Source organism: Cebus imitator, unplaced genomic scaffold (genome assembly GCF_001604975.1).
Source record: "Cebus imitator isolate Cc_AM_T3 unplaced genomic scaffold, Cebus_imitator-1.0 Scaffold201, whole genome shotgun sequence".
Lineage (NCBI taxonomy): Eukaryota > Metazoa > Chordata > Mammalia > Primates > Cebidae > Cebus > Cebus imitator.
The window spans coordinates 519,937-535,668 of record NW_016107516.1 but is presented as its reverse complement, the minus strand read 5'-3'; the positions used below and the strand labels follow the sequence as shown (position 1 = coordinate 535,668).

The window sequence follows — 15,732 nt, the reverse complement described above, 5'->3', positions numbered from 1 at the left end:
GCCTGTAATCCCAGCGCTGTGGGAGGCCGAGGCGGGTGGATCACGAGGTCAAGAGATCGAGACCATCCTGGCCAACATGGTGAAGCCCCATCTCTACTAAAAATACAAAAATTAGCCAGGTGTTTGGCACGCACCTGTAGTCCCAGCTACTCAGCAGGCTGAGGCAGAAGAATCGCTTGAACCCAGGAGGTGGAGGTTGCAGTGAGCAGAGACTGTGCCACTGCACTCCAGCCTGGCAACAAAGCAAGACTCCATATCAAAAAAAAAAAATAAATAAAAAAGATGAGTCTCCCTCTGTCACCCAGGCTGGAGTGCAATGGCGCAATATCAGCTCACTGCAACCTCCACCTCCCAGATTCAAGCAATTCTCCTGCCTCAGCCTCCAGAGTAGCTAGGATTACAGGCATGTGCCACCATGCCCAGCTAATTTTTTTTGTATTTTTAGTAGAGACAGGGTTTTACCATGTTGGCTAGGGTGGTCTCGAACTTGTGACGTCAGGTTATCCACCTGCCTTGGCCTCCCATTGCTTCATCTTTAACTTACCTTTCAATATAGTTCCCAATTGTTTTATCACAAAGGGAGCTGCAATCTCTTGTATTATTTTGTCTACCAGTCTAAAATTATTAACTTGTGCTCATTCAGTTATGATATCTATCAACTGCATATGTTACATAACACTCTGAGCTTTCTGATCATTATAGGATATTGAGTACAGTAAATAAAGTTCCAGACCAAAGCAAAGGAACCTGATGGCTAATCTAGTCTGTGCCTTCCCATTGAAGGTAAATATTTTCTGTAAAATTAAAAACAGCTTCATAGCTGGACACGGTGGCTCACGCCTGTAATCTCAGAACTTTGAGAGGCATAGGCAGGTGGACTGCCTAAGCTCAGGCGCTCAAGACCAGCCTGGGCAACATGGCAAAACCCTGTCTCTACCAAAAATACAAAAAAAAATAGCTGGGTGTGGTGGCACACACCTGTAGTTCCAGCTACTCGGGAGGCTGAGGAGGGAGGATTGCTTGAGCCTGGGAGGTAGAGGTTGCAGTGAGCCGAGATTCTGCCACTGCGCTCCAGCCTGAGTGACGGAGTGAGATCATGTCTCAAAAACAAAAAGAAAGAAAAAAATGCTTCATGAAACTAACAAAAGATTACAGTAAAAAGAAAATATAAAATTTTTACAGCAAAAATAATATTAAAGTAGTTTAAGAATCCCCATTCCTCCACAGAACCCTAGGCCAAGGTCACTTCAGTGGCCTTCTCTAGAATTTATTACACAGTAGAAAGTCCATTTACAATAGCACAGAGCTGAAGTTATTTCTAATGCAGTGGCGCTCAGACTTTCCTTGCATTAAGGTCACCTAGGAAGCTTTTACAAATCCCAGTGTAAACCATGCCAATTAGATCAGAGCTCTGAGAGAGGAGCCAGGCACCTGTAGTGTTTAAACCCCCAGTGATTCCAATGTACGGCCATGTTTGTGTGTTAAGGGTCTAATAATATTTAATCCATTGCCACACTTATTATGTAATGAGGACAGGGACTTCATGAGGTTTGAGCACCCCTGTTTATAATCTAAATATTCTCTGCATACTTTGGGGGACTGTCAGAAGACACACCTGGACTGTGGTTTGAAAACCTTCTTGACAGAGATGCTTACGAACAGGGAAAGCTGAACACACATCGCCTTGTCTCTACCTAGCTCATGTTTACCAGTTTTACCCAGGAGATGGGACAGCTCTATATCCCCTCTGCATTCATCTAGAAAATAGTGTGACAGTCCTGAAAGGCAGGTCCCAGTGTTAGCCTCCCTTCGTAGTCCTTTCATCATGATAACAAAGGAAACGCATTTGGGTGAATCCACCTTGGGGATGCATAAGGGGGTACACAGAATATTCCCATTCAAAGCAAGTCAGAAGCTTTTTTGAAAAAAAGTTTCTGTGCTGTGTAAGGAGGTAGCTCATGGCCCATCTGTGCAGAGGAGCGCTGGTTACATTGTAAACTAGTGACAGTGCGTCTCCGTGAGCCCCGTCCACCCTTTGTGATCTCCAGCTGGAGCTCAGAGGACCCAGGAAAACCACATTTCCTCTTCTCGCTCTTGATTTTACAGGTGGTAAATGTCACTGGCAACCAGGACATCTGTTACTACAACTTCCTCTGTGCTCACCCCTTGGGCGTCCTGAGGTAAACCCAGTCCTCTGGTGGCCCATGAGGCATTTAGAGATGCCCTTCTGTCTAATGTTGTGATTTTGGTTTTTTAAAATACTAAAAACAACTGTGGAAAATGACCCCATTCAAGGGTAAAGAGGAACTAAACCAAGAAGTTTAGACCAGGTATGCACCTCTCATTTCTGCATGTGGTTCTCAGGAAACATTCCTAAGCATACAGCCTGCTGAGATGAGGGCAGTGACATTTTTTTAAATGTCAGGTCTCTAGCTGTGGTGACATTTGTTCACAGGCATGAGCTGGCAGCCTATTGTCTCATTCGATCCGCTAAACAACCTCATCAGATAGACATTACTATGACCTCTATTTTTAGATGAAGACAGGTGAGGACTTGCTGAAGGTCCCTCAGCTGCTAAGTAGTGTCAGGACTCAACCCCAGCCCTGTGGCCTCCCAGGCCATGCTCTAGCCACCAGAACTTGGTGACATGGGAAAAGCATTGCCTGGGAGTTAGAAGTCTGGCTTCTTGCTCCAGAGCTGACCCAGCCGTTTCCTCAAATAAAGTTGCTGGCTATGATTGGTTGACACTTATCTGAAATTCACAGTTAGAGAGCTGAATATCAACACATACATAGGTCTGCCTGTGAGAACTCAGTCTCACAGTGTAGCTGAAACATTTGCCCATCTTTGAAGCAGCTGTCTTTCCCAGGACTCATACTATACAAATGCCATCAGGACAAGAGAGGATGGGAGGGCGTTAGGAAGCCAAGCAGGCACGCTTGAGAGAAAACAGACACCTGTTGTCACTGGCTATGTAAGCATCATAAAATGAAGGAGCTAGGTTAAGAGGATTTCTAATACTTTTCTGATCCTGAAACCTTATGGAAAGGTTGATGGAAAACACTGATGCTGAGTTCACTCATTCCTTCATGCATCATGCATCCTCTGGGTCCCTTTGACGGCCTTGACTCTCTCATGGTCTCTCACTCATCCCTGTAGTGCCTTCAACAACATTCTCAGCAATCTGGGCCATGTGCTTCTGGGCTTCCTCTTCCTGCTGATAGTCTTGCGCCGGGACATCCTCCATCGGAAAGCCCTGGAAGCCAAGGACATCTTTGCTATGGTGAGGAGAGAGTGAGTGCATGCTAGGAAGGGTTAATGGATCCAAACAGGATCTGCAAAGGGAAGGGACGTCTGGCTTGATGGTGTGATGATTTGTTACGTGTAATAAACTACATGAGGCCGGAAGAGGTGGTGGATATGGCTCTAATTAGTATCTATTGATCACCCTTTCTCCTTTTTCAGGAGTATGGGATTCCCAAACACTTTGGTCTTTTCTACGCTATGGGCATCGCGTTGATGATGGAAGGGGTGCTCAGTGCCTGCTACCATGTCTGCCCTAATTATTCCAACTTCCAATTCGGTAATTAGAACTTATATCTACAATACAGATTTGAATCATGAGTTTTGTCCTGGAACCCTCCCCAAAAATGTCAAAGTCATGCCTGCAAGATCAAATGGCATTTTATGTGAGTTGACGTGATCAGAGAGGACCTTCACACAGAGTGTGGCCTAATTGAGCAGTTAGACAGCTTTGCGATGAAAGTTATGGAAAACCCAATTTAGCTTGGATTGAATAATAGGACGTCCAGATGTAGAAAGGGTTTGTGGTTGATTTATCTGGTGGCTCTGACCTCATTTCTCTGTGATCTCTTTGATTGTACCCAGCCTGTATTTTGGTTTTATCCTCAGGGCTATCTTCCCTGATGGTGGCAAAAGTAGCTATAGCAGGCCTGGGCTTCATAGCTCCTGCCAACAATTCCAGAGGAGGCAGCAAGCTGGCTTCCAGGAGCCTTCAATTAAGAGCAAGAAGCTGCTTTTTGAGAAAGCCACAGATACCATCCCTTCACAACTTAATAGCTTAAATAGTCATAAGCCCATTTTTTTTTTTTTTTGAGACAGAATCTGGCTCTGTTGCCCAGGCTGGAGTGCAGTTGCATAATCTGCGCTTACTGTAATCTCCACCTCAGGGGTTCAAGTGATCCTTTCCCCTCAGGCTCCCCAGTAGCTGGGACTACAGGCACGCACCACCACGCCCAGCTAATTTTTGTATTTTTTGATAGAGAACGAGTTTCACCATGTTGGTTAGGCTGGTCTCGAATTCCTAACCTCAGGTGATCTGCCCACCTATGCCTCCCAAAGAGTTGGGATTACAGGCGTGAGCCACTGCACCTGGCCCCATGAGCCCATTCTTGAATCATTCTCTAAGTGCTGGTTAGCTCAGGCCCAGATTGCTTCGCCAATCAGCAGAAAAGGTGGGACTATCTTTAGACCAATCAATCAGCCCCATCCCTGGAGCCAAAGGTGGGATTAGCTTTCCTGAAGCAAAGGGGCTGGGATGGTGTGCATTTCTGAATTGAAAGCAGGTAAACGTTGAGTAAGTATTGAGATGCTGTTAAGAAGGAAGAAGGGAAAAGCTGATGCTGTCTGGCAAGTAACAATGTCCTCCATGCTCAAGGATGAGGGTTTTTTTAAATGGTCATTTAATGTTTGTGCTCTGGCTTCTGGCTGTTAACTCTGAGCACCACAAAAACATTTTTAATAGAGGAAACTACGAGAATATAATATCATTCACCACTCAGAATGAACAGACATCAACATTTTAAAATATATGCCTTAGCTCTATTTTTTTTTTTTTTTTTTTGAGATGGAGTCTTACTGGAGTGCAGTGGTGCAATCTTGGCTCACTGCATTCTCTTCCTCCCAGGTTCCAGCGATTCTTCTGCCTCAGCCTCCTGGGTAGCTGGGATTACAGGTGCACACCACCATGCCCAGCTAATTTTTTGTATTTTTAGTAGAGACGAGGTTTCGCCATGTTGGCCAGGCTGGTCTCGAACTCCTGACCTTAGGTGATCTGCCTGCCTTGGCCTCCCAATAGATCTACTTTTTAAGGAATAAAACACTATGATAAAGTTGAGGTCCTGTTTTGATACACTTTCAAACTTAATCTCCTCCTTCCTCTCGTAAAGGCAACAACCATGATTAGACATTTACTTTTCTGGTTTGCTTTTGTAATTTTTCTATATTTGTGGCAAATTAATAGTAGTTTATCTTACTGTGTTCTGCAGCCTTTTTTCTTTCAAGAATATAGTTTCAAGATTTATCAATATTATATCAAAAACATGTAGTTCACTCATTTTAAGGGTTGTCATATTGCATAATAAAAAAATATCACATTTATCAATTCCTCTATTGAACAGCATTTAAATGTTGCCATATTTTGCCATTATGGACAATGATGCAATGAGCATCCTTATATATGCCTCTTCATATGTATGTAAGAGAGGTTCCTTAGGATACCTAGAAGTACAATTTGTTAGTTACTTGGTTTGTGCAGCTTCTCTTTTACCAAAAACTGACAAATTTCTCTCCAGAGCATTAATTCCCACTCCCAATAGTTGTGTGAGACTTCCTATACACCAGATAATTACTAACATTTGTTATTTTCAGACATTTAAAGTTTTCGCTAAGTTTTTGAGTAATATGGGGATATTGCATTGTTACAATTATATGCATTTCCACAATTCAAATACAGCAAGCTACATTTTATTTCTAGCTATTTTCCATCACTAGGCCAAAAAGCTATAAATGTGCAGTAATTAATGTGGTTATATTTCAGGGTGCTGAGAACAACCTCCCACACCCATCTGGGACTCATTTTATTGTCACACTGCCTGCACTGTCACCATTAGGAAATCTTTTGTTATTGTTGTTGAACAGCGGTGTCTAAAACACGTTACCCCTGCAAGTGGGGATAGTTGTTTATCATATCAGACACTCTTCTTCTGTGAGAGAGGAGTTATTTATTTATTAGATGTTTTTCCTCTGTGACCCAAAGGGCAGCCTTGGAGGGGTTTAAAAGTGGAGTACGTGGGGTCTGCCTAGAGAATGTGCCAGGAGGCTGACATGTTAGAGTTCTCCGCACAGTCTGAGGGTAGCAAATAGTCCATGGATTGAAGTGAGGGGGCACTGAGAAGCGGAAGGAAAATCTAGAAACTATCACCTGTCTGTCACCTACTGAATCCTGATCGTCTGGCTCCTCCTTTGGGTCCTCAGACACCTCCTTCATGTACATGATCGCCGGCCTATGCATGCTGAAGCTCTATCAGACCCGCCACCCCGACATCAATGCCAGCGCCTACTCCGCCTACGCCTCCTTCGCTCTGGTCATCATGCTCACCGTCCTTGGAGTGGTGCGTCCCCCACCTTCTTCCACCTGGCTCTCAAAAAGTGTCCCCCGAGGTCCAATAAATAAGCAACAATTAGCTGAACAGGTTTGGATTAACCCAGATCCTCAGTTGATGACACACTTTCATCATTGGCCCACTCATGGCACACTTTTACTTAGTTATTTAGTTGGTTATTTTAAACAATGTATTAGGCACCTGTATAATGACCACAGGATAATTTTAATATAAAGCTGGACTTGAGTCATGTGAAAGTGGAATAGGGGTATATAAGCTGACTGGAGAGACTGACTTGAAAAAACAGAAACCAGCTTCTAAATATGCATGGATGACACGTGTTGGCTGTTTTGGTTGTTGGAAGCGCATGCACCCCCACTTTAGACCTGTTGCCCCTTCTCCATTGCTATTCAGCTGCCTCTCCTATTTCTCCCCTTTTCCATTTTTATTTGGCCCAGTAGCCACTTTTCTTTCCCCCATTCACTGGGCAGTAAGGTCCGTGGGAGTTTCTAGAATGGGAGAAAAACAGAATGTGCACACAGCTGTTTTTGACTCCTTACGCATACGGGAGAGAGGAATGATTTTGGTGAGTTTTGAAGGGAAAACCTCAGATGAAGGTAACTTCCATCTTTACTCCTAGGTGTTTGGAAAAAATGACGTGTGGTTCTGGGTCGTCTTCTCTGCAATCCACGTTCTGGCCTCGCTAGCCCTCAGCACCCAGATCTATTACATGGGTCGTTTCAAGATAGGTGAGTTACCTGTTAATTCTACACTAAACACACGAATCAACCTTAATGAAAAAGCAGACATTGCCTTTACTTATGCTGAAAGTGTCATTGGTCACCGTGAACACATGCTCTGAATTCTATGCCATGTTTAATAGCATATATTCTCTCCAAGAGCGTCCTCTCCCTTACAAGATAGCGGTAAGTTATTACCACTAGTTCTATTTTCAGCTGAGAAACTAAGGTTTGCCACACCTCAGAGATGAGGTGTACTGCCAGCCCCTGGTGTCAAACACTTTACAGTCTGCCAGACTGTCACTCGTATTTGCTGAATGGTATCATGCCAGTACTTCCACCTAGAGGAACGTTTTTCAGTTCGCACCATTTGACGGGAGTATTTCTCTAACCATGCTAAATGGCTGTCAAGAATTAATTATATATTTTCAAATTCTAGGGCTAGAACTTTGAGACCAATTTGCCAATCTTGGAGGCAGGACATCTGCTGAGCCCCCTCCAACTTATCGGAGAGCATTGAATGTTTTACAGAAATCAGCTTGCGATCTGCCATTGGTCAGTTATCATATATCGGAACAGATTCAAGTGGTTTTAGAGCATTTAAATTTTTAAAAATCATTTTAAGACCAGGAAGTCAGACTTATAGATCCTTTTGTCTATTTCAAGGCAAATTATTATATGTAAACATAGGCAAAACCTCTGATATTAACAAAGCCCAGAGCAAGAGTGCAAATAAAAGCCTGCATAGTATTGCATAGCATATGTGTAAGAACATCAGAGTTATAAAGCAGATTATAAAGCTATTAAACACATGAAAGGAGAGAGGGAGGGAGGGAAGGAAAGGAAGAAAGGAAGGAAGGAAAGCAGGAAGGAAGGAAGGAAGGAAGGGAAAGAAGGAGGAAGGGAGGGAGGGAGGAAGAGAAGGAAGGAAAAATATACCTTCATTGCAACCTAGAAGGTCCAGGTTCAAATTTAGAATTCTTGGTTCCTCGAAGAACACTTTTTCCTGCCTCTGGTTATGTCTTAAGGAGTCTCACAGGTGTGTATGCGGCACCCTTGCCCGACATCCAATGTTCATCCACATCCCCAAAAATCGCCACCACTTGGCCATTCCCTGCCCCTAGAGGTGTGCCCTAGTGGTGCCATCTACCCTCAGGAAGATAGACAAGGGAAGGGAAGGGGCTATGCAGGCCCTAGAGCAGGCTTGGAGCCTTCTGGGCAGGTTGACACTTCTGAGGCCCCAGAGTTCAGAATTTCTAGAAGGAAAAGAGGAGTCCCTTGGCCCTGCAGACTCCCCACTCATGAGGGAACGAGGCCTCTAAAACATGGGACCCTCTTGCCCAGGTCTAAGAGCAATTCTACATAAATGAATGGCTTTACAACTAGAAGACCAAATAGGACAACTGTTCATTTTCAAAGTTAGTTCTTTTGCCGTGGTCAGTAGAGTGACCTTTGGCACACACAGCCAGCGCACCTCCAAATCCCCCATAACTTGAGCCAGTTGTGTAGAACATTTGACAGGGCACACTGGTCATGCTCCTCCACCAGACAGAAGGTAAGTGCAGTCACAGAAACTAAACTTTCAAAAGGAAAATAATTGGGAGCATCGTTGTTCTGATTTCTTCCAGAGTTGGAGAAAAATAAACTTGAGTGCAGATATATGCAATGGTAGTGACCACTAATACGTAGGGGAGCTTTAATATATTTATACCACTTTTGCCTTATGCTAAATTATCTTATCTTTGCAATGCTAAATTATCTTATCTTTTAAAAGAAGTGGTTACAGATGTACCAGAGTCAAAAGAAAACTTTCTGTTTTGTCGTGACAATGATTGTGTCTAAATTTAGTCCAGAGGCAGGAAGTTGGATTCCCGGACACGGTTCAGCTGACTCCAACCTTTCTACCCATGTCATAAGCTGCCTCTGCTTTCTAATCACATGTCCTTTTTCTGTGGCCCTTCAGGCTACACAAGAAAATAAACATGGACACAGGAAAGGCAGCAGCAATGAGGAAGAACATTTCATCATTAGCTCTCATAAACCGTAGAGCTGCTTCCCCAAATCCCTACTGTGTCGCCCATCTCAGAGCTCTAGAAAAGGACCTCAGGAATTTCTCATGACAGAGGCTGGATGATAAATTACAAGCGATGCACCAAAGTAGACAGGGAGAGAGAAAACCCTTAATTTGCTTTTCGATGAGTTGAAAACTTCTGAATGTTTGAGACAAGCAGAAAGATCCTGTGTTCTTTTTGACAAGTAAACATCACCTTTACAATCAGAAAGCAAAATTAAAGTTGTCCATCTTGAGAAAAAAACAAAATGACCAGTAGATTACATGTTTGGTTACTTTCTTACACATCTCTCTTTGTTTTTCTCCTTTCCTCTCTGCTTCTTCCTGATTCAGATGTGTCTGACACAGGTAATGTTCAGCCACCCTTTCCAGGGGTCTAGATTGGTTTTGTTTTGTTTTGTTTTGTTTTTAAATCAAAATGACCCACATGGCTGTCCTGCCAGCCCTGCTCCCTGAACACCCTCTTGCAGGCCGGGCCAGCTCCGTGGGGAGAGGGAAGCCAGAGAGAGGGGTGGCTGCACCCACCCTAGCCTGTTCCACGCCTCTTCTGAAATGCCGCAGAGACAGGTTTCTCCCTCATGGTTAAATTGACGTGGGGGTAACCTTGAGGAGGAGTAGGATTCACAACAGAGCTGAGATCCACACTCTCGAAAATGTTTGCTTTGGGCAGACCCAGACAGGCATTCAATGTCTGTGGCATGGACAGCTCATAGAAACACAGCCCGCCTTTGACCCTGACTGTTCATGTAACATTATAACACACACATTCACTGCATTTCATATCATCCTTTTAAACTGTGTTTTAAAAAGCTTTCCTGTCTTTTTCTCCCCATCTTAACTCACTTTCCCTTGATGATCGTTTCAGTTCAGATAGACTTTCTGAACATGCTCAGTAGAGCCTAGGATCCTTTAGTTCAATTGTTACTAAATTATAACTGCTTGAGAAATACAGATCCAAACCTTTATAAGTTAAGATTTCCCATCCTCTAGAGAGAGCATCCTCTGAACCTTTACAAGCTAGGATTTCCTATCCTCTAGAGAGAGCATCCTCTGAACCTTTACAAGCTAGGATTTCCCATCCTCTAGAGAGAGCATCCTCTGAACCTTTACAAGCTAGGATTTCCCATCCTCTAGAGAGATGTTGTGGGTGCCCTCACATCTCTACTATAAAGGACACCCACAACATCTCTGTGATAAAGAAAACACCACCAGGGTAAACTGTAAACAAAGGGAAGATTAGCTGAAGGAGACGGAACAAGGGTCGGCCAGCCACCATGTTATTTGCGAGTGCTAGCTGCTTGTGTCCATCTTCCTTGCCTTTCTGCTGTGTGATGCATGGATATGGCATCCCTCCATGACAATGTCATTTTTTCTAAGCAAATACTTATTGCCCACCTATTAGGTGCAAAGCATTCTAATGCATTTTAATGAAGTGAGGATGACATCATTCTGGCCCAACAATACTTCAGAGTATTTGTATTTTCTCTGACTAAGCCTTCCTACCATGCATTTGTGTTATCAGCAGATATGGGAATTTTCCGGCGGGCTGCCATGGTGTTCTACACAGACTGTATCCAGCAGTGTAGCCGACCTCTGTATATGGTACGTGCATGTTCCTGTGTTCTTTGGCCCTCTCCCAGAAAGTAGGGGAATAGTGGGAGGGACAGGCTTGGGGCCAGTCACTCAGGGCTCTGAAAATCAAGAGAGCCAGATGGCTGAGGGTGGCTGAGGCCCAGTTAGTGGGGGAAGGAGCATGGTACTTACTTTTTCATAAAAGTCAAGCTAACATGGTCCCATTTATATAAACAAACTATTTGCCAGTATATAATAAAGAAGAAAATATGTCTATCCAACTGTTAAATAGTGATCATTACAGACACATGCTGGGGACTAACACACACTGGGGCCTGTTAGAGGGCTGGGCAGGGCACGGCATGGAAGGAAGGAGAGGATCAGGAAGAACAGCTAATGGATGCTGGGCTTGATAACTGAATGATGGGATGATCTGTGCAGCAAACCACCATGGCACACATTTACCCATGAAACAAACCTGCACATCCTGCCCATGTACCCCTGAATGTAAAATAAAATCTGAAAATAAAAAAAAATAATGAAATTTAAACAAAATAAAATAAAAATAAATGAACAGTGATCATAGCTATGGGGAGGATCGAGCAGAGTACCCCTATAAATAACCATCCAAAGAGGTACCCTGGTGGAAGTGAAAGTGCATACCACTAATAATCCCCCCAGGATAGCAGGGGTAAGCTGGAAGTTTGGGTAATTATGAATAAGCTGCTATAACATTCATGTGTAGGTTTCTGTGTGGACATAAATTTTCAACTCCTTTTGGTAAATACCAAAGGGAGCTATTGCTGGATTGTATGGCAATCATATGTTTAGTTTTGTAAGAAACTGCAACACTGTCTTCCAAAGTGGCTGTGCTGTTTGGCATTCCCATCAACAATGAATGAGTGTTACTGTTGCTCCACATCCTCGCCAGCATTTGGTGTTGTCGCTGTTTGGGGATTTTAGCCATTCTAATAGGTGAACTCATGTTTTTCTATGAAGTTATTTCCTCCAAATTGGATGGATCACCTAAAAGATAAAGAATTGCTAGTTTTAAATAGATGAGAGGTTATGCAAATAAAACTATTACCAACTCTCTCCTAAAAGTTTTAAGTAGTATGTAAAGAACAGGGACAGACTGTGAATAAATTTCTGTCCGAGTAATTGTTATTGATTGATTGATTGAGACAGAGTCTTGCTTTGTCACCCAGGCTGGAGTGCAGTGGCACAATCTTGGCTCACTGCAATCTCCACCTCTCAGGTTCAAATGCTCCTCAGGCTTCAGCCTCTTGAGAAGCTGGGCTTACAGGTGTGTGCCACCACATGTGGATAATTTTTTGTATTTTTAGCAGAGAGGGGGTTTCATCATGTTGGTCAGGCTGATCTTGAACTCCTGATCTCAGGTGATCCACCTGCCTTAGCCTCCCAAAGTGTTGGGACTGCAGGCATGAGCCACTGTGTCTGGCCTATTGTCCTTTAAAATGGAACTTTTCTCCCTATCTTCTCCCCTACATGAGTGTATATTGTAGATACACGAGTTTGAGAGTTTCAGGACCCCCTTAGAACTAGAGTAATGGGTACAAAACTAACTCCCTACAGCTGAGGCCTGAAAGTCGCAATAGCGGCTACCAAGTAGTACTCTCCAGAAAAACAGTCCTCGATTACACAGTACCAGTGGCAGAGTTCTCTTAACTATGAAGTAATCAGTGCATACCGCTAGCCTCCCCACTAAGAAGTGGTCCATGTGCCAGCTCCACTAAATATTGGGGAGAAATAGTCAGAGTCCTGCTTTGCTGACCACATTTTCTTTCATAGGGATGAGGTCAGGTCTATTTGCAGTTGGAAGCCTTGCCATTTAGTCCTTGTACACGATTAATGTCAGATCATAGGTAAGGCTCTCTTAGATCCATAGGAAAATTTTTTCACCAACGCAATTGTTTTCCTATAATTGATGCTTCCACCACAGTAGCATAAAAGAAAAGTAGGGTGTGCAGCCTCTAATTTGATGTTTTCTTTCCTCTTTTCTAGGATAGAATGGTGTTGCTGGTTGTGGGGAATCTGGTTAACTGGTCCTTGTAAGTGGTCTTATGAAAACATGTTTTTGCCTTTATTAATGTTGGTAACCCTGTGGTTTAGCTTTCCTTGACTGTGATTTTTACAGAGAAATCTGAAATTAAGGAGAAGGTAGGACTGCTTGTTCTAGAGACTCAAAACAGGTGTTTTATTTCCTGCAAAGAAGGCAGTAGGACATTCTCATGCACCAATTGTAGCCTCTCTTAAAACACTGATGTATTGAGTTCATTTGCTCAAAAAAATAAACATCAAAAGTAGTTAGATCTATGCGGATACGATGGATAGATAGATGGATAGAGAGATAGACAGATGGACAGATGGATGGATAGATGGATAGATAGATTAGATGGATAGATAGGTGATAGATAGCTAGATGGATAGATAGATAGATAGATGGACAGATGGATGGATAGATGGATAGATAGATAGATAATTATGCCAATGATTGCAAACATGCAACATAGCTTTAAACTATTTTGCAAAACTTTCCATAAAGACTACCCAGTAGGCCTTCTTTTTTGTAGAAATTTTTCTTGCTCTGTGTGTGTGCGCGCGCGCGTGTGTGTGTGTGTGTGTGTGTGTGTGTATAGTCCCTCTTTTCTTTCTTTCCCTCTAGATCTCTTTCTTTCTACCTACATCATTCTTCTTTCTCTTTCCCCATGCCCTTTGTTCCTCACATGGCTCAAAATAGAACAGTACAACAGATGTATATTTTTGCTAGCCAAAATTACTTTGTGCAACCTATTCTTAACTTAAACAGTTGAATGAGTGAAATATTTTTTGATCACTCAAAAAATAAGTAAGTTTAACTACTTTTATTTGTGGGTCCTACCTGATGAGCTCCTCGGGGTCAGTGGCCTTTGATTTAAAAAAAAAAAAAAAAAGATTCTCTAATCCCAGTGAACATTAAGGAATGAAGAGGCATGCCTTCAGAAGAAACCAGAATCAAGTCATGAGAATCTGAGTCTTATTTCAGGGGCATGTGCTTCTGGAAGAAGTTTTTCATGTTGTCACCCCAGGGATTGCCTCAGGATAAGATGCATACTCTTTAAGGATTCCTCCTTTACTTGGGGCAGGTCAAGATGAGAGGATTCTTGGGCAGTGGTCTCTTCTTGACCATGCTTCTAGCAGACTGCATAGTCCTGGTGGCCCTGAAAGAGAGGGCACTGGGAGGAGAAAAGGGACCAACTTCTTGATAATGAACAGCCTTTGACTATGACCCCAGGGACATAGAATCACCTGTCTTGTCTCTGTCTCTCACGTTAGCAAAACCAAACGCATGATTTGCTCACAAGACAAGGCAAATGACCTCTCTTCATAGACAGTTCTGTGGGACAACAGGGGCTCTAGAGATGAAGGCGGTGCAATGGCAGACATACACCATGATTATCTGATCGTGCACTACCGCCTTCTCAGTTGCTCCATAAAGACGTGGAATGATTTCCTATGAATGTTATTTTAAAAAGAATTACTTTCATATGGTCCTGAAGAAGAAAAATGGTGTGTGTGCATACATACACATGTATTTATATGTAGGCATAGAGATGTGTGTACATACATATGAATATATATATATAGAGAGAAAAATGATAAAGCAAATGTAACAAATGCTAATAATTGGAGAATCTGAATGAAGGATATACAAGAACTGCTTCATATACTAAAGATTTCAAAATCTTGGAGGAGAAAATTTTCTCTATTATAGAGAACAAAGTCATTTGAGGCGGGGTGCAGTGGCTCACACTTATAATCAAAACACTTTGGGAGGCTGAAGCGGGAGGATTGCTTGAGCCCAGGAGTTTAAGGTCAGTCTTGGCAACATGGTGAGACCCTCTCTCAAAAAAAAAAAAACAAAAACAAAGTCAGTTGAAATTCAAAATGGAAAAAAAAAGAGTCCATTAATAGTAGCTTTACACTTTAAATACTTAGGAATAAATTTTGAGAGATCTACACAATCTTTCTTTACAAAATGTAATTACTGCTGGGCATGGTAGCTCACGCCTGTAATCTAGCACTTTGGGAGGCCCAGGCAGGTGTGGATCACAACATCAGGAGATAGAGACCATCCTGGCTAACGTGGTGAAACCCCGACTCTACTAAAAATACAAAAAATTAGCCGCTCATGGTGGGGGGCACCTGTAGTCCCAGCTACTCAGGAGGCTGAGTTCAAGAGAATCGCTTGAACCTGGGAGGCAGAGATGGCAGTAAGCCGAGATGGCACCACTGCACTCCAGCCTGGGCAACAGAGCAAGACTCCGTCAAAAGAAGAGAGAGAGAGAGAGAGAGAGAGAGAGAAAATGTAATTAATACCTTATCGGGAGCCATAAGGAAAATTTAGCTAAATGAAGAGAGACCTCAGGTCCTGGGTGGAAAGATTATTGTAAAGATATTCTTTCTCAAGGTAATATGTAAATTTAGAGTTAGAATAGTATTTAAGCTAATAAGCTTTTATTCTAAAATTTATTTGCCTAGTTAGGCAAAAATTCCAAAGATCTTTGAAAAAGAGATGAACGGAAGGAAGGAGGGGCAGAGGTGACTAGCCCAGCATTGTTCCGTAGAACTTCCTGGAGTGATGTAAATGTTACACACATAAGGTCCAATACAGTAACTGTTGGCACATGGATACTACAAACTTGAAATGTGGCCAGTATGACTGAGAAAGTAGATTTTCAATTTTATTTAATTTTAATTAATGTAAATTTAAATAACCATTTGTGGCTACCAAATGGAACAGTGCAGGCTAGCCTAATCAGATAACCTAGAATATTATAAAACAATAATAAAAGGGTGAGGCACTGATCTAAAATTAGAAATTAAAAATATGAGTCAGTGAATCCAAACGGAGGACAGAAACCCAACTAGATAGAGAGATGG

At 42.7% G+C, this 15,732-nt stretch overlaps 1 protein-coding gene across 7 annotated transcripts in view; it reads left to right on the top strand.

Annotated features, from left to right (window-relative positions):
* SIDT1 (SID1 transmembrane family member 1) overlaps positions 1-15,732 on the top strand; it is an 86,795-nt gene that overhangs the window by 63,979 nt on the left and 7,084 nt on the right. For 5 of the 7 annotated variants that reach the window (XM_037745440.1, XM_017547749.2, XM_037745441.1 and 2 more), the window contains 8 exons: positions 2,107-2,180; positions 3,161-3,284; positions 3,467-3,584; positions 6,278-6,414; positions 7,046-7,154; positions 9,550-9,564; positions 10,742-10,818; positions 12,814-12,860. In XM_037745440.1, the coding sequence (XP_037601368.1) occupies positions 2,107-2,180; positions 3,161-3,284; positions 3,467-3,584; positions 6,278-6,414; positions 7,046-7,154; positions 9,550-9,564; positions 10,742-10,818; positions 12,814-12,860 (701 nt within the window). The remainder of the gene's footprint in view (positions 1-2,106; positions 2,181-3,160; positions 3,285-3,466; positions 3,585-6,277; positions 6,415-7,045; positions 7,155-9,549; positions 9,565-10,741; positions 10,819-12,813; positions 12,861-15,732) is intronic. The other 2 variants (XM_017547750.2, XM_017547752.1) reach the window with 1 other exon arrangement.